The sequence below is a fragment of the Mirounga leonina genome, unplaced genomic scaffold, assembly GCF_011800145.1.
Source record: "Mirounga leonina isolate KUSES-001 unplaced genomic scaffold, KU_Mleo_1.0 Mir_53, whole genome shotgun sequence".
Taxonomy (NCBI): Eukaryota; Metazoa; Chordata; class Mammalia; order Carnivora; family Phocidae; genus Mirounga; species Mirounga leonina.
This window is the reverse complement of record NW_023270807.1, coordinates 24258984-24283858: the sequence shown is the minus strand read 5'-3', so window position 1 is coordinate 24283858 and position 24875 is coordinate 24258984. Positions and strand designations below refer to the sequence as shown.

The 24875-nt window shown below is 33.9% G+C and overlaps 1 protein-coding gene across 1 annotated transcript in view; it reads left to right on the top strand.

The window, feature by feature from the left end:
• Nucleotides 1–24875, top strand: part of KHDRBS2 (KH RNA binding domain containing, signal transduction associated 2) — a 575928-nt gene that overhangs the window by 195482 nt on the left and 355571 nt on the right. Inside the window, exon 3 of the mRNA XM_034990634.1 lies at nucleotides 20879–20995. Within this exon, the coding sequence (XP_034846525.1) occupies nucleotides 20879–20995 (117 nt within the window). The remainder of the gene's footprint in view (nucleotides 1–20878; nucleotides 20996–24875) is intronic.

Sequence of the window (24875 nt, the reverse complement as noted above, 5' to 3'; positions counted from 1 at the left end):
GAGCAACTTTAAAAGCATATGATTTTTTGGGGGAGGCATCTGGGTGGCTCAGTTGGTTGAGCGACTGCCTTCGGCTCAGGTCATGATCCTGGAGTCCCTGGATCGAGTCCCGCATCGGGCTTCCTGCTCGGCGGGGAACCTGCTTCTCCCTCTGACCCTCCCCGCTCTCACGTGCTCTCTCTCTCTCTCTCTCATTCTGTCTCAAATAAATAAATAAAATCTTAAAAAAAAAATATGATTTTTTAATTTTGCCTCAAAAGTGTGTGAAAATTTATAAACATCTAAATTTTAGCAATAAAAAAATCCTGATAATAGCTACAAATAAGAAGAGATAAATGAAGAAACAAAAGAACAATTTAATTGTATAGTTTTACATTATTAGTAATGAAGATATTTATATAAAGATAATTTAGAATTGAATAACTTGTTGAAAAGCTTTACCATTAGATACATTTAACTGATTTTGGAAGGTCCCTCCCTTCCTTCATCTGCTTTAACAGAACACTTTATTTCATTCTTCTGTGTTACTCAGTTCTAGTGTTACACAGTTCCATTTAAGACACTTCAGTAAATTGTTGTTCCCCCAAATTTCTCTTTTACAGCATATGATTCAGCATTTTCAAGTTCACTGTTTAGATACAACTTCAATACACAAGAAAAATCTTCTTGCCCATTTTATATTAAGAAAACATTTTAATCCTCTTTATTCTGCAAAGATGAAGCTTACTTTTCTCTAGAACATTTTATAAACCTTTCCAACTTAGTTCTTCTTCAGCACCAGGGAACTCTATTTTTACATTCCTTTTTCATAATTCCTCAGTACACCTCTGGGTAAATGTGACATGGCTAGCTATTAGGTAATAGCTTTGTTTAGGCATAAATGTAAAAAATACATCACTTTTACATTTGGTATTCATAACTGTATTGGTCGGAGTCTCAAAGGAAAAAGAGCACAATCAAAGGTAATGATTAACAGATGTTTATTTAAGAAGATATTTACAAAGTATGGTCAGTGTTAAGGGAAACTAACAAGGAACAATGAGATGCCCAGGGATAGTAGTAGTGAGGAGCCTTACTACTCCTGAGCCTAAAAGGCCAAGGAGTAGTAAGGCCAAGAGAGAGACTTTATCTGTAGAAGATGGCTGCCAGACAAGAGCTGTGTCCTATAACAGAGGAACATGGTCAGCGCCAAACTAATGTGCAGCAGGGAAGGAGCCTAGAAAATAAGCACTCTGGTTTCTCTGTCCTGTTCTCCAGTTATTTCAATTGTCTCTCATTGGCCAAATCGAACCAGAAGCCAAAGGTAAAGAACACAGAGACATCAAGTTCCATAGACTCAGGGGCACAACCCAGGACAAAGAAAAATAGTCAGGGGATCTGAATGGACAAATGGAGACTCTCCAGAACAATAGTCAATATACAACATTTCAGTCCAGTTTGTTATCATAAAATATAACCACAAACATGAGGTCACTGCTCAAGTTTTATCACATACTTGTTTGAGGAAAACAGTATCTCTGATGCTACATTTTGGCTCATTTAAACATCTGTAAAAATCTATAGGTTATCTCTAAATTAATACCCATAGTTATAGACACAATTTTCTTAAATCCTTGTGCCTAATATAATAACTGGCTTGAAATGTTCTTTGATGTTATTCCACCAAAGTGTGGGTATATCATAGGTTTGGCTTAAGAATGAAATAAGATAATGGATATAAGACATTTATCATGGTTATTGGCACATCACAAACATTCAATAAGTATTGATTAACATGTTTTTGGCTTTCCTTGAGGAATGCTACAATCAACTGCATTATAAAACATGTCTCTGAATGTATGGCTGCATGGAGTTGAGAATCTATGTGTAGTGCCATAAAAAAGTTAATTTCACATGTTTTTACATATTTTATAAGTACATGTAAGTCTGTATTTATTTGTAAATATATGCTTTTTTCATATTAGGAATGTTACAAATTTAACATTATCTTTCATTTGCTTCTTAGACAAGAAAGCTCATAGTCAAATGTGCTATCTCAGAAACCTTTTGGTATCTCTGTGCTTGACACATCTGTAGTCACTAATTTTTAAACTATTTTGTAGTGTTTGGTACAGCATTTTATTGTATGATTTTATTTGTAAAAGTTCCCTTTGTAAATTCAAAAGAGTTTTAAACATATCAATGAATACATCTTCCTGAGACTCAGGTTTTAGTTATGTACAGACTTGGGAAGATGTCTGTCTTGCTTCCATCCATCTTAGTATAAGAATAAGGAGTACAATTAATACTTGTCAAATTGAAAAGATCCTCAACTATTGTAGCTATTTTTCTAAATTTATGCGTGCAACATTAGATTTTTCTTAGAATTTTCTGCAATGACAAATATAAGGGACAATTTAAAATTTTTGAATTCTTGATAAATGCTAATACATGAGTCCAGACTGTACAATAGACTAGATAATGTAGTAGCTGCCCACAGAATCTAACTTGTATTCTGGTGATTATTAATTTAAATAAAGTCATCCTTTTTTAATGGTCATATTTTACAAGAAATGGTTAATATGTTAATCTGTAAAGAATAGGATATCAAATTCATAGAAAAATCACTTTTTATTTAAAATGTGAGATTAAAAAAAAACATAGCATACTAAAAAACATGGTGAAATGTATATCCTCATACAGAGAAATCCAAGACCTACTTTATTCACCCTGGACAGATAGTTATGGATCATAGTGAATTATTGTCTGTGCTTAGTTCATGATTTAAAGCAATTGTTTTTAAATATGCTGCACAGAATTTAATAGTAGACCTTGCCACAGTGATTATCATCCTTTTGCAAGTCAGTGGGGAATGAAGCTTGCCTATGGAGAAGTAAAATATTAATTATAAAAATTCTGAGAAGAAATCAGTTAAAAATATAGCTGACTTCGTCTCTATGAGCAAGTGTCTCAACAATGACATATAAAAATGTTCCCTTTTAGTAGCAAATGCAAAAAGTATTGATTTTCTCTAAAGTATGTCATTTGCCATTTTGCATCAAAGCACTTTAAAACCTTTTAACACCACGGAAGTAGAAACTAAAGTACATTAAGTGTACTTTCTGTGGTGTAATTTTCTTCAGAATATTAGATCTTAGGTATAGAATAATTATTACATTTCATGCACACTTTCATGAATTTAGTAAATTTTTCTTTCAATTCCTGCCATACCTTCTATGGTATAAGTAATCACAAAGAAGTTGTCCTATTTCCCTTCTTCTGATAAAGAGTAAATTATAAATTAAGATTCTTTGCTTTTAAAAGTCAAATCATCAGCAATTTCATCTTTATTTTGGGGAAAATTGTTAAAACTTCTACAGGTACCTAGAGATGAAGTCATATTTGAAGATTTTAAAACTTGATAATTTAAATACTAAAAACTGCTTTACATGAATAATAACATAAGTATGTTTTAAACCTCTGATAAATCTGTCACCTCTGATAAATATGTTAAGAACCTCAATAAAATATAAGAAACCACACGCACTCCCCAAATAAGCTTATTTTATATTATTGTTCATTACTTGTATATTATTTTATGATATTGGTCACAGGATTCTAAATCTCTCTATCACTTGGAATTCACATTTAGGCTGTATTATGTTCATAAAATATGCCAAGGTGTTATGTGGTCATAATGAATTACGAAACTGCTGAATACTACTTTATGTGATTTTGCAAAAAGGTGTCATGCAAATATTCTTAGCAGCATTTATGAAGTCACTTTGCTGAAGACAACCAAAAATGCCACTGTAATTATGTTACACGGGCATCTTCAAGTGTGTAGTAAGATGTATTTGTCCTTATGTTTCAGACATTTAGAAAGATAAATGTTATATTTCTTATTTTTTTCAACCAGGGAGATACTGTGCCTATTGATGTACATTTCTTATGTATTCCATTTGTGCGCGCCAAGCTCATACTGCCTTATGACCTTTCTCTTACTAGATTGTCACTTATTCATTCATCAGTGCATTCCTTCCATCAATTAATTAATAGAGTATCCAATATGTTTGACCTGCCATGTGTCAAAGTGGTTAATTAGGACAGTAAGTCAGACTGAAGGTAACATTTATATTTTTATTCACTTACGACAATGCAATCGAGGGGCCAAAAATGGTGCCAACCATTTTTCTCCACAGAATGACACTGGGTGAAGGTTAAATGGATACAACACAGATGGGGGGAGTTGTGTCCACACGAAGGAGCCCTAACAAAAGACTCCTGACTTTTTGTGGACATGGAGCCCTGGGCCGGGGTGGGGGGATAGGGTGGAAGATGGAGAAAGGCTAGAAGTGGAAATCGCAAAATCAGAACTGGGAAAATGGCCTCATTCAAGACCCCAGATAAGTAGTTCTTCAGGTACCTGGCACTAGAAATGCAAGTGTGTGTAGGAATATGACTGGCCTGGTGGGCCTGAGTCCTTGACTACAACTCCTTCCAATAAACTGCAATTCAGTAGCTGTGCACCACGGTGTGGCAATGGCAGCTTCACAAGAAGCCTGCCAGGCAAAGCCTTTGACTTGCCCATGGTCAGGCCTCAAAGATCATGCATAAGATCTTGACCTGGAGCTGGACTTCTTGCCATGTGATGTGCACTAATAAGAATAAAAGGACACACTTGCCCTTCAGGAAATTAAATTTTCTCAAATATAACACTTTTTTTTTCAAAACCAAAAATACATTCTTTAGTAATAAATTCTACAACTGATACGTGATGTTTGGCAAGAACTTGACATGTATCTGCATTTGCTTATTTATTTATTTGTTCACTCAGCAAGTACTATTGAACAGCTGCTCTAGTTTAGTCACCTTGTCAGGCCCTGGAAATGCAATATTGAACATAATAGACTTGCATACACCCTTAAGTTCCTGTTATTTACAGAATTACGTCAAGATCCTTTAACCTAAAGCTTTTGAATCTCTTAATTGTATGACCCCAAACTAATTCTCTACCGAAAGGACTTCTAAGTGAACATCTAGAATAAACCCTTTTCCCACACTTCACCACAACCAACACAACCTATTGATCTTTTAACACAAATTAGTGATTTGTTTCATGCACCTTGACTTCCTAGAACCTTTCATGAACATCTACTTAACTCCCAACCTCACCATCTGGTAACATCTCTTCATCTTCACACAACCCTTGTTATTCCTTATCATAATGTGTGTTGTATTAATTATACCTTAATCTTATTACCATATAGGATCCTAGATCTGTTGAGATTAGACTAGTTCTGCCTTTTGGAGTCTTAAATAACATGTTTGTCAGTGCTGTGTGTATAGTAAGAACACAATGTATATTTGTATAATTTAATTCAATATAGTTTTTTAGCAGATAAAGAAAACTCATTTAGCCCAAAATTTAGTTTTTAGTACATGAGGGCTAGCAAATATAGCGGGTTTAGATGAACATAGATATTCTAGATTAATTTCATTAATAAAACACATTGAGATGTTGGACAGGAACCAGGCACACATGGACTACATTCACACAGAAATGAGAATTAAAGTATAACAATAACAACAACAAATCCATATTCAAAACTGACCAAAAATAAAGAAAAATCACTCATTGCTCTGAGAAGAGAGAGATTAGTTATTGCCTGGCAACTGGCATGGTGTTATATGGAAATTAGAGCATGTGTATAGTCTTCTGGGTCTGGAAACTGAACGCAAGGGCCCTTTTACCTACAGAAGGGCAATAGATTACCTTAATCAAGGCTATCTTAATATGCCCATAGTGCCGATCTGGAACTGTGTTCACTGCATAAAGCCTGGGACGAGAAGAGCTATCCACTAGGAAAATGGGATCAGGAAAATCATGCCAATCAGGCAAGAAAGATTTTAATCCTTACAGGAGTTATGGTGGAGGAAAAGCCATCTATATGAAATTGAAATCCCAATCCTGTGCCAAAAAAGTTGAGATCTAGATATGTATTCATATGGTATATGAACCTTAAGTCATTAACATCATCATAAAATGTAAATATTTATAAATATTTATTATTATAGTATAAAAATGTTCATATTTATAAAATCCAAGTCTGACTCTCACTTTCTCTCAATGTCATCTCCCTGCCATTTTCTCTTTCTTACACAGACACACACAAGCTAGTTTTAAATAATTAAAGGAAGAAAATATGTAATCAAAATAATAGTTTAAAGTAAGTATGGAAGAGTGATTCTAAAAATGAAATTCAAAAACTTGTGGGGATGTTAAACAGCAAAATTGACATAGCTGAACATAAACAGAGAACTGGTTTAGCTGAGAAACTCTACTAAGGTATAGCTAGAAATGTTGGAACTATGACAAAGTGTTTAGAGTCCTGAAGGATATAATAATAATACTTAGATTATTTCTAATAGCAGCTTTAGAAGAAGAAAAAAAGAGTACATATATATATATATGTGTGTGTGTGTGTATACATATAGATGTGTGTGTGTGTAGGTATATATATATACATATATATACATATATATTTTTTTTGTCAAAGGATCCCCCCATCTAGTTAATAAACACATCCATCACCTCACATAATTTTTTGTGTGTGAGAACATGTAAGTTCTACTTTCCTAGCAAATTTCAATTATACAATGTATTATTATCAACTACAGTCACCATATTTTACATTAGATTGTCAGACTTAGCCATCTTTTAGCTGGAAGTTTGTACATTTACCCCCACCTCAAAAGAGCATATTTAACCACATAATGACTAAAAATCTGTGATACAGCTCTAGCCAGACATACTTAGCCATGAATTCATATATTGAAAAACAAAACACTAAAAATTATTTAGTTAGATAATCATTTCAAGAATATAGAAAAATAAAGTTAGTACAAATAAAGCAGGAGATTAAAAAATTATGACCAGAAAGGAACATAATAAAATGAAAAAACAACAGAGAGTATCAATAATACTAAAAGGAAAATTTATTGAGAAAAGTTGTCCAAAAAAAATCCTCTGGTGATACAGATCAATAAATATTAGGCACCAACAATCGATACCTGGAATGAAAAATGATACATAAGCAGAGATAGTGTCAGGAACTGTGAAGGGTCTGTGTTTTGCCATATTCCAAGCTAACATGTTAGCCTGCCATAATTTAGAGGCTGGCAGAAAATACATGACTCTTGAGTCACAGACACACCCAAGCAGCATAAACATTGGCCCATTTTTATCAGTTCCCGTGTCCCCAAGTCTTCAGAGGTGACACAAATAAGACCTTACTGGATGCTTGCATATGCAGTGGGTTGCATTACAGGAGGGTAGCTGAACCAAAGCACCCCAAAATGTGAGGATAAGGGGGAGAGAGTATGATATTTTAAAATTGTTTCCAATAATCCTTTGGGGGTACTATTAAAATTGTTTTCCTAAGACTATTGAATGTGTAGTTTGAGATAAAGCAAATGAATATACCAATATATGATGGATTAGTTTTCTATTGTGTAACAAATTGCCACAAGCATAGTAGCTTAAAATAACATACATTTATTATTTCACAGTTTCTTATAAATCAGAAGTCCAGGCATTGCTTAAATGAAAACTAGCTTTCTATTCAATTAGTGTTTGGTCAGAGTTTGTGTTTAAGCCCTCGTGACAGTGAGGCTTCAGCCTTGTGCTGGTGGGTCTGCATGTGGTTTGGGTAATGCTTTCAGGTCTGTCCCATGTTCTGCTCTGATTGCTCCTAGAAGAGTACAGCCTGGCCTATGTTCACAGCTTTTTTGGCCTGGAAAGTTGATTCTAATCCACAAAGAGTGGAGGTTACTGCAGTAAAAGTGGTCCTATACCTAGTTTGGAACAGTAGTGCTCAGAGAGAAAGCAGGGCTTAAGTACAAAATGATCTGCACCTCTCCCTGTGAGGACAGATATTATTTGGGACAGAGAGTGGAGAAGTACATGCCTAAGAGTGTTGATGAATAGTGGAGACCTTGGTGGAGAGCAATTAAGAAGAAGCTGAGCTCTATGATAATAACCAAAAGACACAGCAACCAGACATTGAGAGAGACAGAGAAAGACACAGCCAAGAAGAACCCTTCTGCTGTCACAATAAATGCCTATATTAAAAAGGAAGAAAGACGCAAATCAATAAAATAACCTTCCACCTCAAACTAGAAAAAAAAAAAACTAAACTAAAACCAAAACAAGCAAAAGGCAGGGAATCATAAAGATTAGAGCAGAAATAAAGGAAATAGAGATTAAAGGAAAAACAATAGAGAAAATCACCAAAATAAAAAATTGTTTTTTGTATAAAGAGTGGCAAAATTGTCAATTAGCTAGACTGACCAAGAAAAAAAAGCAGTCAAAGCTATTAAAATCAGGAGAGAAAGTGAGGACATCACTACCAACCTTAGAGTAGTAAAAAAGATCATGAAAGAATATTATAAACAACTGTATGCTAACAAATTAAGTAGCTTAGGTGAAATGGACAAATTGTTAGAAAGATGCAAATTTATCAAAAAGGACTCAAGAAGAAATAGAAAATCTGAGTAAAACTATGGCAAGTACAGATTAAAATTAGTAACTAAAAACTTCTCACAAAGAGTATCCCAGGTTCAGATTGTTCACTGATGAATTCTACTAAGCATTCAAAAAAATCAATTTCAAGTTTCCTAAGCTTTTCCAAAGATTAGAAAAAGAGGGAACACTTCCCAACCATTTTATAAAGCCATCATTCTGTCTATTCTAGACAAAGGCAGCAAAAGAAAAATATCTGGTATTTTCTAGATGCAGAAAATTTTCAGTGAAATACTACAGACCAAATCCAGCAATATATGGAAAGGATTGTACACTCTGAAAAATAACTAATTCTAAGAATCCAAGTTGGTTTAACATCTGTAGATCAATTAACGTAATACATTATCACAATTAATAAAGGACAAAACCATATGATCATTTCAACAGATGCAGAAAAAGCATTGACAGAATCCAACACTCTTTCCTGATTAAAAAACAAACAACCACCCACCAAACTAAGATTATAAAGGAATATTCTCAATGTGAAAGAGGGCAACTATGGAAAATGTATAGTTAACATGATACTCAATACAATGGGATATTATTCAACAATAAAAAGAAAGAACTAAAACATGGATGAACCTTAAAGACATTATACTAAGTGAAAAAAGTCAGTCATTAAAGACAGTGTATTGTATGACCCCATTTATATGAAATGTGCAGACCAGGCAAATCTGTAGAGACAGAGGTAGATTTATGGTTATCTAGGTTTAGGGATGTAATAGGGAGTAACTCTAATGGATGTGGGGTTTCTTTAAAGGAGGACTCCAACATTCTAAGATTCAATTTTGACAATGGTTACACATCCCTGTGACTATACTATGAATATATTAAATACGAATATACTAAAAAATATACTGTGAGTATACTAAAAAATGAATTGTACACTTTTAATGGATGAATTTTATGATGTGTGAATTATATCTTAATAAATATGTTCAAAATACTCAAATCAATAGTTGACATTTCTGAAGGAGGCATGTCATATAATGAGGACTGGACAACCATGGCAATTTTAAATTTATCAGCAGGACTCTTTTTTTTTCCATTTTTTTATTTACTTTTTATTATTATGTTCAATTAGCTAACATATAGTACATCATTAGTTTTTGATGTAGTGTTCAACGATTCATTAGTTGCGTATAACACCCAGTGCTCATCACAACACGTGCCCTCCTTAGTTATCAGCAGGACTCTTAAGATAGTCTTTAGCTTGGGGGTGCCTGGGTGGCTCAGTCAGTTAAGCGGCTGCCTTTGGCTCAGGTCATGATCTCAGGGTCCTTGGATGGAGCCCTTCATCGGATTCTTCTCTCAGTCGATGGTGAGTCTGCTTCTCTCTCTCAAAGAAATAAATAAAATCTTTTTTAAAAAAGTCGTTAGCTTGGACAGAGTCCATTGGCTTAAAAGAATCAAGTCCAGGCAGAAGAATCATTGAGTTTAATATATTTTGTTTCTGCTTCTGGTATAGAAGTTTCCTTTCAAATATACAGTAACTTTTATATTTCCTAATACCACTAAATGGGTATGAAGAAGGACTTGAAATTTGGATTTCCTGTTTTCTTTTCTAACAGATCCATATCTGTTTCACAGTTGAGGATTTCAGAAAAGCAGGTAGGAATACTACCTATAGTCGGGTGAGGAGTTGCTCACAGTACCCAATCTTTTAACCAATGTTGATCAAATTAATGCTATTTAAATGAGTAAATCAAATTAACTTTCTTCTTACTCTACTACTGAATTAATATCTACCCTTAGGGAATTAAGACATATCCTTCTAGAATGATTAGGACTATCCATATTATATACAAGAAAATACTAAACAATACAATAGTTGATTTTTGAGCAGCCGGAACCTTGAAAAAACTAGATAGCATCTAGGAAACAGAAAAGCAATTAGCTGTTTTAAGTTGGAAATAAATGTATGTTTGTTTGTTTTAAAGATTTTATTTTTAAGTAATCTCCACACCCAACATGGGGCTTGAACTTACAACCCTGAGGTCAAGATGCACACGATCTACAAACTGAGCCAGCCAGGTGCCCCTAAATATATATTTAGAATGTAAACTCACTAGGGTCAAAGAACTTTGTTTCATGTGCTTCTCTATCCCCGGTGTCTAGGACAGTGCCTGGCACATAGCAAATATTCCATAAGCATTTCTTGAATGATTATGTCCTTATCAAGCATAAGCTCATATATTGATTTCATGACATGGTATAGACAGGAACAAGTCCTGTAAAGAACAAACATCTGTAATGTAGACATGTAAACACAGCTTACAAGAGACTTATATGACATTTAAATAAAAGATTTACTTCAGAAATTCAGGATTCTATATGATGGCACCATTGTGGTTTATTTAAAGATTTTTAAAATTCTAAAGTATAAGAATATAGCTGACTTAAAGTGTTATTTTAATGACTATTTGAAAAGCCGAAGAAATATCTTTTAAGTACTAAAAGTTCCAAGATGCAAATAAAAAAATTATGTTCCTATGTGTCACTGTACTATCTCTACAAATGACTGTATGATAATCTCATCGTATAGTACTCTAGAAACTTTTATTCAGACAGTTGTACATGCTGAACAAGTTAGTGTTTGGGTTTGAACTGTGGTTATAATTCAGATTAGGGCTGTTTGTTAATGATACTTTTCACTTAATGATGGTGATTTAAATGTATCTTTCCAAATAAAAATAACTTGAGCTTGGAGAAGGTGCCCCTAGAGTTGTATAAATACAGCAAAGACATGGCTCAGAAAACATTTAAGGATGTTCCACGCAGGATGAAAAACATTTAAAACATGACCAAAGGCTCTTCAGTTGTCTGTGAAAGCAGAATATGATTTACACACATAAATGCTGAAACATTTATAGTAAAGAATTATTTATAGCAGAACAAATGGGACATGAATTGTATATGTGTTTAAAATTATTAAATTATTTACATTATTAAAATTATTAAAATTTAAAATTGTTAAATTATTTATGTTACTAAAATTCACGTCCAATCGTTTTTATCAGCATATTCTCAAGTTTTTTTACTGTGTCTATAAAACACGGACTATCCTGTAAAATGGTAAAATGTTGGGTGGTTTTTTAACCTAGCTAATGTTATTTGGAAACTTCAGAGACTAATACTGATTAAGTGCAAGGTATACCAAATCACCACATTTTAAAGGACTCACATTTTTATACTTGGTATAAACGGATTCTTCTTTTCCAACTATGTATGCTTCCTTCAAATTCAAATACTTCCCTCTAAAGAGTGTAATCCCCAGTGGGAATTTGGGATCTCATGGCAAGCAAAAGTAATTGCTGCTTATATTTTTGGTAGGCCTTTTTATTTAAACTCTTCTAATTCATGTATGTGTTGACATTTACTGTTGTATTTTGAAATGTTGAGTAAATTCTGAGATGAAATCTACTATAATGATTGGTATTTTAGCACAGAATCAAAATTGTTCCTAATTGCTAAATCCAATGAATGGGTTGTTCTTCTCAGTCTAGTCTACCTCCATCTGTAGTCTATGCTAAAATTATTACTTCCTCATTTCTCCATCTCTTGACTTACTCCTTCCATTCCTCACGTCTCAGTCAGCAAGATGCCTTGAGAGTAAAAGTTGGTCATGCCATAGTTCACTTCCCCCATCCTCCACCCTTTGCCAGGTTAGATGCTTCAGATGCTTTACACGGCTTTTACCTCAGATCAAAATTCTCAACAGGGTCATAAGTACCTAAATATTTTCTCTATGTCTGTCTCCCTTCCAGCCTCATGTCTTACACCTCCAAAGGGAATTTCTTGCAGTTTATCAAAACTTGTCATGTTCTTGGGGTTTTCTCATATATTATTCCTTCTGCCTGGAAAGTCTCCATTAGAACTCCCTCATCTTTGGCCCCTGCCCCAGCTCTCCATACATCCCATCTCTGTTTCAATGGTAGGTCCCAGGAAGAGTTTTCTAATGACTCCAGCTTCACATTTCCGTGGAATTCTAAACTTCTCCTAGCATGATTCTTGGTGCATAATTGTCACTTGATATGTATTTGGGGATTAAGTGATTTATTTTAAAAAATCTAGCTTTCTTTTGTTTTCCTCATCTTCTTGTATTCCTCCAGAAACTAGTCCTTTGCCCCTCTTCCTTATTTTCTCTTCTAAATGTAAATGCTCCTCAGACTTCTCTCCTGGGCTTTTTTTTTTTTTTTTTTTTCTTTGTCCCTCTCCCTTAGTAATTTCTTGACATTAAGTAGCACTTCTATGTAGAAAATTGCTAGACCTATATTTTCATATTTCTCTCTCAGTGTCTATCCCTATGTGGCTACTAGATTTCTCCATTTGGAGGGCATCCAAAATAGAATATACCACAAATTTCCCTCTACAACTTTTGCTCCTGTCTTCCATAGTTTTATTAATGATACAATATATTTTCAATCCTCTGGATGTAGACTATATTTTGATTACTAATTCACTCCCCTTCCTTCGTATTCCCCCAATTGAATAAATTGCCAGGTCTTATTGAGGGTACTACCCAGTCTCTCTTTCACTTCCTCTCTTCTATTTTCAATGATTGCCATTTTATGCTCCATTATCATTTATCAAGGTTGCACCAACTTCCAATGGGCACCTCCATCTTTAGTTTCTCCCCACTCCACTACATCTTTCCCAATCTCCTTTTTTGAGCTTTCTTATGTCCCTGCCTTTTTTCCATGTCCAGCTTCTGCCTCCCTGTTCAAGATTCAGCAAAAACATCAAACTTTCTAACATTCCCAATATGGAAACAAATTCTTCTTCCTTTGAATTCTTGCAACACTTAATGTACTTCTGTTATGGCATTTACCAGCTTCTTTTAAAAATTTTAACAGTTAAGATACATTCCCTTTTCCCCGAATAAGTTTCCTGAAAGAAGTATTTATATCTGGTTCGCTTTGTATCCTCCTACATTTTACAAGTTCTGGGTGCTAAACCAATGTGTTTAATAAAGAACTGAATTGATTCCATCCTTGATTTTATATAAATATGTTTTTGAATGACATTTAGTTTATGACAATGTATTGATATTATAGTTAATTCTAAAACACTCTCTCCCCACCATCATTTTCTTGAATACTCATCATTGTCATTTTGTTAAATTGAAAGTGGTCTTCTTTGATAGAGTTCTCTGTAAATTCCAAATGGTATTATTTAATTCTACAGACATAGCTTGATATTTTTGTGGTTGAATAAAGCTCTGTTCCCTTGCTCACCAATGTCCTTTGATGATTGCTGAGATGAGTACCTGAAGTGTTGTCTTTTCCTGTCTATTTATACAGGAAGAATATTTTCTGATCTGCAACTGTGGTCTCTCTTTGTGCAATCTGCCCAGATTTGTTTAACTTTGTTTTAATAGCAACAAACACAAGAGTAGAATACTAAAGGATGACTTAATATTGAATTCCCAAACACAGAACAGCAAGCAGCTCTGTCAATTCCTACTGATTAAGAAGGGGATTTATACTCAAATCAGGAATAGGATGGAGATGAAAATGGTGTTCAAATATAAATATAAAGAAATGTGAGGACAAGAGTAATTTGAGGATCAGGAAATGAGGGAGTTCAGACCCAGTTGTGGCATATGAAAGAATAGGTGAGGCCAGCACAGCAGAGACTTTAGTTCAGAGATTCTTCACAAGTGGCCCTAGTGATCGACCCTGCTCTTTCATCACAAAGCAGATGTAATCTTAGTGTCCACAAAAAGAGAACTAAGGCTAGGTGAATTGCCATTCTATGTAGGAAACAGAGCTGCTGGAATTAGTTTACAAGCATTTCATTAGAAAAATGCCACATGTTTAAAAAAAACGTTTATTTCATACAAGTATTGATGAAATGTTATTAATCATGAAGACATACATTAATCGAGAAGAAAGGATATAAAAGGAGACTGTAGATTCTGGGGTATCCTATACTTAGAGGATGAATTGGTAAACTTTGAAATACATATACCCAATATTATTGAAGTTTATTTTCACCTAATTTTAAACTGTTCTTGGGTTTACTATGTTAAAAATGTCCCTAGGGGAGCCTGGGTGTCTCAGTCGGTTAAGTGTCTGCCTTTGGCTCAGGTCATGATCCCGGGATCCTGGGATCCAGCCTCACCCAGGGAGCCCACTTCTCCCTCTCCTCCCGCTTGTGCTCTCTCTCTCTCTCTCACTATCTCTGTCTCTGTCTCTCTCAAATAAATAAATACTTAAAAAAAATCCCTAAAATACTTTTCTTAAAATGTCCCCAGTTTTGTGAAAAGCACTTGCTTTGCCACAAATTATGTTTTGTAGCTTTACAAATCCGTTGAAATGTGTTCCTTTGGTTAATAGTACTTGACGTGATTTAAATATTTCCTTTTAGAAAAAAATTAAAAATCTGATTAAAATTGCTCAAAAGGCTTTTTGAATATAAAAGTTATTGCAAAACAACTGTTCAGTGACTTAGCATAAATGAATTTGACATACACGTGCATGTAAACTATCTTTATTCTCCCCATTTGCAGATAAGAAAAATGAAGCTAAGGGACAGTTAAGTAATTCAGCCAAATTTTCGTAGCTAATGTATTTACAAACTGATCTGGCTTCAGAACCATGCTCTTAAGCATTACGCTCTACTTGTTCACTGATGTTGGGCCATTTTACTTATCCAGATAGTAATTGGGAAAAAAAGTTTTCTGAGCCATTCTTCACAGTTGGTTCCAAAAACTGCAGATATTAGGGAAGTAATAAAATAATAGAGCAAGCTTAAAGTATGATAAGTAAATACTTGTTTGCAAAAGCAAATGGTAGATTGTCTATTTACAAATTTTAAAAACATATTAAAAGGACTGCATGCTTAAAATAATGTTATATAATTAATGTTACTCATAAAAGATACTTTCCATCAGTTTAAGTTAAATCTCTGATTATAGAGCACCTTCATTCTGTTGGATGATTGTGTTCTATTTCAAAAAGTAGAGTTTGTGAACAAATTAAAAAAGGATATCTCCCTTACAGTTTCAGACAATTGGTTTCAAATTGATCATTGGTTAGAAATGAAGTCACTGTATTGAAATAGAAGTGTTGGGAAATGTGTCACAATAGCTAAGACAAGGAACAGAAACTTCTCAAGAATATGGCCCATGTATGTATTTTGTCAATAACCTATCCTCAGCCAGGATTGCGTGAAATGCTATCTCTTCCTTTCAGTCATAAGCATTCCCAATGGAGACATCACTTTGAGTGCTTTGGTATTTTCTTTTTGATGTTTTACTACTACCAGTAAGGGGCAAGAAGATTCTGTAACAGAGTATTGAAGAAGTTCAGTCAAAATTTACTTAACTGGAATTGATCTGTTTGATTTTTTAAGTTATTTAACATTTAATGCATTCAAAGAATATATGTAATTTCATGTAGAGCATAAAACAAAATAAAATGGATACTCATGAACCCCTAAGTTAAAGTCTGTAATATTATCTATTACTTGACATCACCTGTGTGTTTTCCTTTGATCACATTCTCTACTATCCATTCCCAGACGTTACCAAGGCCTTGAATTTTGTATTTATTATTACACCTGTTATTTGAGGAGTAAATTAACTACTTAAGCATTTATTCATAAATAAAACATTATTAATTTTGCTTATTGGGTTTTATAAAAATAGTGTAGTATATCTAGAGCTTGAATTTTTAGCTCAAAATTTTATTTCTAGGATTTAATAATGAAATTGTATGTAGTTACAGGCAATTTATGTTCACTGCTGTAAATATTCCACTACCAATATGTCACAGTTTACTAAATCATCTGTACCAATGTCATGATTCTGGGAGGAAAATAGGATCTACTTTCTATATAATATTACAATCTATAATTTAGAACTAGCATGATGTTGGAAGAGATGAGGGATGGGACTGTAGGAAAATTGCCACCCATGGGCAGTGAAGACTTGACCCTGAAGTTTGCCAGAACCTAGAACCGGAAGCTTAGAGAGATCTGTGGGACTCCTGTATCCACACAGTGGGAACTCATGTAGAGGTCAGTAAAACAGCCATGCTGAACACCATGATTTGCCAAGAAAATTGGACTCCAATTCATGTTCACCTTCTGCATCTCATGCAATTTCCTTTTATTGACAAAATCCACAAAAGGAAGCATATGTGGAAGGGGATCTAGGAAACATAGACATAAAGTGTTGGTATGGGGTTGACAGCATTCCATTCTTGAATCAATGGCTTTTCCCCAATTATTTTTGCTCTTCCAAGCTTTGAGACTTTTAATATTCTTGTACATGTGCTAAGACTTCTCTACAGAATATACCTAGGAATGGAATTGCTGAGACATAGGTTAAATACATTTACAGATCTATAAGAAAATGCCAAAATGGTTGTATCTTTTACATTCTTATAAGCAGGATATATGAGTCTTTGTGGCTCCACATTCTGACCCATGTTTGGTTTCTGACTTCTTCATTTCTACCATCACAGTATGCATAAAATGATATCTCATCATCTTAACTTTGTTTAAATTCTAATGAGGTTGAAATTTTCATACATTTTTCTTTTGCAATTCTTTCTTCAATAACATTCACGATTTTATCTTTTATCTTTTACGCTGTCTTTTCCTTACTGCTTTATACTTGTTTTTGTAACCTAATACTTTATTGGTAACATGTACTGTAAATAGTTTTCAAATTTGTGACTTATGTTTTCCTCTTCTTTGTGGTATATTTTAATAAGCAGATATTCTTACTTTTAATCAAACTTATTTTACAGTTAGCATATTTTAATGTCTTGCTTTAGAACTCTTAGGCATTATTTCCCTATACTTTTCTGTTAGAAATTCTAAAATTTTGCCTTTCACTTCTAAATCTATAATCCATCTATATTTATATATTTTTTGTTATGGTGTAGGAGGCAATTTCATTATTCTTACTATGGATAGCCAATCATGCTCTGTATTAGATAGTCCCTTCTTTCCTTAGTATATTAGATTCCTATTATTTCTGTAATAGTTAACACAAACTTAGTGGCTTAAAACAAAACAGATTTGTTATTTTACAGTTATGAAGGTCAGAAGTCTAAAATGGTTCTCATGGGTTAAAATTAAGGTGTCCGTAAAACTGCATTCCTTCTGGAGGCTTTAAGGGAGAATCTGTTCCTTGACTCCTACAGCTTGTAGAAGCTACCCTTATTCTTTGGCTCACAGCTCCCTTCCAACTTCAAAGCCAACACTTGCATCACTCCCTCTGACTCTGTTACCTTCTTCTTTAATTTATAAGGACATTGGGCACACCTGGATAATCCAGGATAATCTCTTCATCTCAAGATTCCTAATTTTGTCATAGTTGCAAAGTCCGTTTTGTAGGAGAACGTATTTACGGATCCTGGGTGTTAGGGCATGGACATCTTTAGGGGGCCATTATTCTGCCTTCGTGATCTGTACTGCCCCTTGTATCATATATCATTTAAACATAAGAGTCTATTTCTGGATTCTGGATTCCATTGCTCTGTTTTCTTACTGTGTTCCAGGACTATACATAATCACACTATCATAATTAATGATAGTGACTCTTTATAATGACTCTTTGTATGTGATAGGCATAATCCTTAACCTGTTCTTCTGCTTCTGAATGTTTTGGCTATTTTTGGACTTTGACCTTTTTATACAAATTGTACAACCAATTGGTAAGTTGATCCAAATCCTATTTTAATTAGATTTTAATTAGAACTGTATAGAACCTATAGATATAATTGAAAATACTAGAAATTGAGACTCCTTGTAGATGAACATAATCTGTCTCTCAATCTATTTATATCCATTTGACAGCTTTATTAATGTTTTTTCTATATTCTCTGTAAAGGTTTTGATTATACACAATTAAATTTATTCTTAGAAAATCTTATTTATTTTTTACTAATGCCATAAATGGCATCTCTCTCTTTTTAAAATTACTAATTATATGTTGCTGATGTACAGAATACAATTGATTTTTTATATTGATTTTGTATAAAACACCTTGCTAAGCTCTTTTACTGATTCTAATGATTTTTCTGAAATTACTTTGAGCTTTTTATGTATTTAAATCATATAAACCTTGAGTGGCATTTTGTTTCTTACTTTCTGACATTTATAACATTTATCTTATTCAGTGGCTTAAATCTTCAATGTTGAATAAAACGAGAATGTGCATCTTTACCTTGTTTTTGGTATTATTTTACTATTAAATAAACAATTCTTACTGGTTCTAATAGAAAGCTTCTATTGGGTTAAGGACGTTTCTTTCATTCTTCAGATGATGTTTTATAATGATTGAAATTGAATTTTATAAAATTATTTTTCTTATTAAATAAAATGTTAGCCTTTTTTTTTTTTTTGTCCAAATAAAATGTTAACCTCTTTTTCTCCATTGCCAATATGTGAATTATAATTAGGGGTTATAAATCTTAAACTACCCATGTATCTGTGATAAACACAACTCAATCATTATGTATTTTTTGTATATACAACAGGCCTTGGTTATGCTACTGTTTTGTTAAGTGGGTTTTGTTTCACGAGTGGATTTGCTCTATAAATTTCCTTTTCTGATTTGCTCTTACTATCAAGGATATTAGCCTGCTAACTGAGTAAAGAGATATTTCTCCATTTCTTTCTTGGATAGTCTGCTATTAGCTCACAACCTCAGGAATTTCCTGGGTGAATTTCAAACCTAGCCCCCATACACGGAGGGCAAGAACAGACTGAAGAAAGAGGCAGGCCACTGCAGATTGGTAGTTGAAAAGTTTAATAAGCAAGGGAACTTATAGATGAGGCTTGTCTTGGGTGGCTGCGAAATGAGTAGATCTCAGCACCTGCCCACCAGAATCTTCAGAGTTTATATAAAGACCTTAATAGGGTTCAGTCATGTATACTGTCCAGATGGTCTCCATAATATATCACTATTTCTCAACGCTGTGTCCTTGAAGTGGCTCCTATTGTGGCATCAGTGGGCAGAACATAAATTCCAAGGACAAGTGAGGGGGTAAAGAGCCTCTGGTTGCCGAAATCCAGGTGGTGGGGTCAATCAGCAGTCACATCTTGTCGATGACTCCTCCAACAACTGCCTAGATTGAAATCATGATATATTTTCTAAAGGTCTAGTAATATTCCTTTGTACAACTACCTGGGATTGTTAGTATTTCTTTGTAGGACATTTCATTATGATATTATTTTAAAAATAATTTCCCCTCCATTTTTAATTGAAGTCCTATTTACATACTGTGAAATGTACAGGTTTTAGTGTACGACTTGATGAGTTTTGACAAAAATCTACCTATACTTTCAGCAAAATAGAGAACAATTCCATCACCCCAGATGTTTCCTTCATGCCACTTTCCAGCAAGTCCAAACCTGGCCTTCTAGTTTCCACAGGCAACCACTCTTAGGAATTCTAACACCATATATTATTTTGGCCTCTAGAGTTTTATAACAGTGGAATCTAACAAATCTAACAAACAAATTGTTTTGTATATATGTGGTATCAGTAGTGTTTTAAAGTTTTCTGTATATGTGATCACATCTTTTATTTTCTGATCCTTAGAACAGCTCTTTAACAGAGAGAATGTAAGATTGAAGAATAATTGAATCGTTTTATGCCTAGTCATGAAATTTGGAATAGAATGTTATAGGCACAGATAATACTTAACAAAAATGAATATTAAATTTTATTTTAAAAATCTACTTAAGGGGCACCTGGGTGGCTCAGTTGGTTAAGCATCTACTGTGGCTCAGGTCATGATCCTGGGGTGCTGGGATCCAGCCCCACGTCAGGCCATCAGGCTCCCTGCTCAGCAGGGGAGTCTGCTTCTCCCTCTCCCTCCCCCTGCTCATGCTCTCTCTCTCTCTTTCTCTCGCTCACTCTTTCAAAAATAAATAAATAAAATCTTAAAAATCTATTTAAAATATTAACCTTTGCAATTTTGAAGGTGCATAGTCTAAAATAATTTTTTTTCAATAATCTGGAGAGAAAAAGCCTTTAGAAATTTGGTAAACCATAGTTCTCCTTAATTTCTTTCTTATAAGTGATCTATTTATTTGATTATGTAAGTACTATATATGATATAGTCAACATATTATTGATTTTGGCAATCTTTAGAAAAGGTCTCCTTTTTAAAATGGATCCTAGATTAGAGGTCTGAAATAGTTTCGTGTGTGTGTCTATGTGTGTGAATGGCATAACTCTCTTCTGCATGCTAAAGTTTGAAAAGCCCATAACCCATCATTTATTTTTGGTGCAAATTATTATTTTTTTCCACTTTAAAACAGAATTTTCTTGATTTTGTTTCCTAGTTCAATTTTGTGGGGAAATTGCTTGGACCAAGAGGAAATTCCTTGAAGAGACTACAGGAAGAAACAGGTGCTAAAATGTCTATCCTGGGCAAAGGATCAATGAGAGATAAAGCAAAGGTACTGAACTTTGAATTTGATTTTTAACACATACAGGGCCAAACTTATACTCAGTGCCAAATTTACAAGCACATCTGCACTGTTCTTCCATTGTTTCCTACGATTTTCACCTTCTGGGACCACCTTGTTGCACTCTCAGTCAATTCCTCTATTTTCATAAAAATCAATTACCCTTCTTCCCCCCTCCGCCCAGAACATGTAATTCTACATCTTTATTCTTTTTGGTCCTTTGTGTAGGTTGTTGCTAAATCTCCTTACTTTTTCTGTGTCCTCTGTAGGATGTTTCTATATGTCTATGCTCATTTTCTTTAATTCCCTGTCTGGATCCCTTTTCTCTCTTCAACTATGTCACCTAATCACATCCATTGTATCATTCTCTTTTTATCTCTATGCACCATTTCACTCTGATCCTCTTACCCGAAGCAATTTCAAATACTTATCTGCAAATCTTAGAGAATTCCACTTATTTTCTGAAATGTTTCAGTCATGTTAAACAATTCATCTGACCCCAAAAGAACAAATAAGCTGAGAAATATATGAACTTTGATGTTTGAAATGATTTATTTCACATCTGAACTACATCATTTTCCCATTTTATAAAGTGATAGCAATTTTCTCTGTGTTAAAATTCATTGTTTTGGAAAAATAACCGTTTATAGAGATTTATTCATAAAGGATCTTTTAAAATTCATTGAGAAAGGGTGGATGTATTAGGGTACTTTTTATTTGACCAGGCCATGCTTTTCTGATTTGATATGTTACCATGGAAAATAAAATGTTCAAACTGTTATTTCTGATTATGGGAATTACTTAGGAAAATTGTTTAGGTGTTCTCTCTTTTAACTATTAATGTGAAATCTTGAAGAAAGTTATAGTAGGAAATGTCACCAAACAGATATCTCATATCTTACAGTGTATACTTCATACTGTTTTTTTTTTTTTCACACCTTTTTAAGATTTAGATCAGGCATCATCTCCCCAATGGCGCTTTTCTGAAACTCCTTTGATAGGCTAAATCCTCTCATCACTTAACATATTTTGTTGAAATTTTGTTTCTCTCATTAAACTGTACATTCCTACCAGCCAGAGAAATAAAGTAGTCAGCTTCACATACCCAGAACATCTGTGTAGGCACTCCATACCTTTCAAAGCAAATGGGTGTTTATTGTTTATTCCCATATACTTGGAATTTTTTTTTTTCTGTCCACAGAGCTTTACATTGGATTTCTTTTTCCCTGTGAGCATGTTAGGAACCAGCATAAGTATTTGAAAATCTAGTTGGAAACGCATTTAGTTCTATTAAGTTTCCATTAGGTTTAATTTACTGATATTAGCTGTTACTTAAAATCCAGCTTCTCACTGATTACTTTTTGGGTGATCAATCATGTTTGTCCATCCTTCAAGCATTTTCATTGTTCCTTTACAAAATGAAAGAAAATGAAAACATATAATAATAATAATGTATTGCACTATACACTATGTTTTATAGACTCTGAATAAGACCTTAATTGCCAAGGGTGGTGGGCACACAGCTGAAATAAAACCACAGACACAGATATGCAAAAATTTACCTTAGGAAACATTTGATTAAAATAAAAATAAATCCTTGGTAAAATATTGATCACTGTGCTGCTATTTTACCTCTCTGCAACATGATCTGATCAGGAAGGAAGATTTTATATGTGATTTTGTTCTTCTAACAAATAAATAAAACTTATCTGATTCTTCAGTGGAAATATATATGTGTGTATGTGTTTATACAGGAATATATTCATGCATTAATTGCAGACGTATTTATTGCTGTGTCACACTGTGTGTCATCTGTAATTTTAGTCCATGGTAATGAATATGACAAAAATTTTTCTCCTCCTAGAGTTTACAATCCAATGGGAGAGACAGACAATAAGTAAGTGAATAAACATTCACTTATAAACAATTTTAATAATTATTATGTATTAAAGTAATACAGATTGTTTTTCTATGTTGGCTCTGCTATTAAGATGCCACACAATGTATGTCTTAAACTTGGTCTTTGTTTCATGATAGAAAGGAGATATTTGGATAGCTATCTAAATCAGGATGAAATAACTATGCAAAAGCATTTCTTACACATCTGCTATGTGCTCAACTGTAGATTACATATTATGTTATGTAGAAAATAAGTATTAGACAGGAGTCAAGCCCTCACAAAACTTTTAATTTAATTAAACATCCTGATCTGTTTCACACTTTCTTTAAAAAAAAAAAAAAGTTAAGAAAGTATCAATCATTGAATTAGAAGGTGGAGAGAGTGACATTCTCATTTAATTTAATTTTTACAAATGTAAGAAGACTACTTCATCCTTAGAAAAGCATGAAGTTTCAAGAGTTGTTATAAGATCATTATAAAATTGCATGATATAGAAAATAGTTTTGGTGGTTTGGTGTAGTAAGAAGATTCTAACAAGTTCAATATTTTTATTTGTCTTACTTTGGTTTTGGTGGGCTTGGGGGGAAGCATTCCTTTTCTTTTAGCTACACCTAGCCAGTAACTCTGTGAGCAGAGAGAGAAAACAAAAACCCAAACAAAATGAGATGTGGTAATATCCAAGGTAATACCAGTAGCAAAATCCTACCTTATATTCAATATTTTATTCCCATACTGGTCAGATCACTCAATATGTGAACTCACATTTTACCAAGAACTATCCAGGAATGCTTGAACAGAAGCTAACTTTTAAATGGTGATGATAAACATATTCTTACAGAAAATTAGAAAGTAATATATACAGTATGTTTGCAATATTTCAAAATATCTCAGGAAATTAACTGGCAGTTCAGAAATTTCTTTGAAGTCTGAATCCTTCATACACCATATGGCCAGCCAGTTCTAAATAACCACGCAGCTGCCGGCTTCTCTAGCAGTTGCTTCTTCTTCTTTTTTTTTCCCCTAGCAGTTGCTTCTGAGCAATCTTCAGGGGTAACTTACTGTAGCTTCAGATAGAGTGTTGCTATTTTTAGTGATGCTGATGGCAGAGATTGGTGAGGGAGAACAGAGGAAGCAGTGGTCTGCAGGCTTATCTTTGAAAAGAGTGAGGAACAAACATATTATCTTCAAGAAAAAAGGTTTGCGAGGTTAGAGAAGATCAGACAAAAGCTGAACACACCCAGATAAGAGTGAGATAACAGCAGGGAAGCCTCAAAGTAAATTTCTTGCCTACCTCCATTGTCCTTAAATGGAAATCACAAATAGACATGTTGCAAATAAATTATGTTGTAATGAAAGGTGTTCTGACATTTCTGTTAATAAGCTTGGTTGAAATTATGGAATGCAGTCTTAAAACATGCTGGTGATTATATGTTAAAAGTATAGTGCTGTTTGTTGGAGTTTTATTTGAAAATGTGTGATAATTCTCTAGGCAAGCCTTTCTCTCTTTGATGTGCTAATATCATGTGCAGGTTTCTATTTTATAATATATCTTCTGTATTTGGTGATGGCTACTTTAGTAAATCCTTTCTGATTTCATGGCAATTTGATTTTCATCAACAATAAAATCAACTGAAAACCTTCAAAGTGATGCTGCTGCCTGGTGGGTGTGAACCCATACCAATCATCCTTCTCTCATTTGGCTTCTGGGCTATGCCTCACATCAAATGGCACCATTAGTCTCTCAAATCCTGCTTGTCAGTCAGGCTGGGATCGGTTAGGTAGACTCCTGTTTCAACTTTTTAATATCCTCAGCAACAAAGCAATTTGTAATCCCACAAAATCAAGAGCCCAGACACTCTGATTTTAATTTTAGCTGTGCCCCTAATACACTGCACCACAGATCAGCAATGTTTCTTTTCTGTTTTGCTCTGCAGGACAGAATGCTTAGCCCATCATTACTTCCAAACAGAC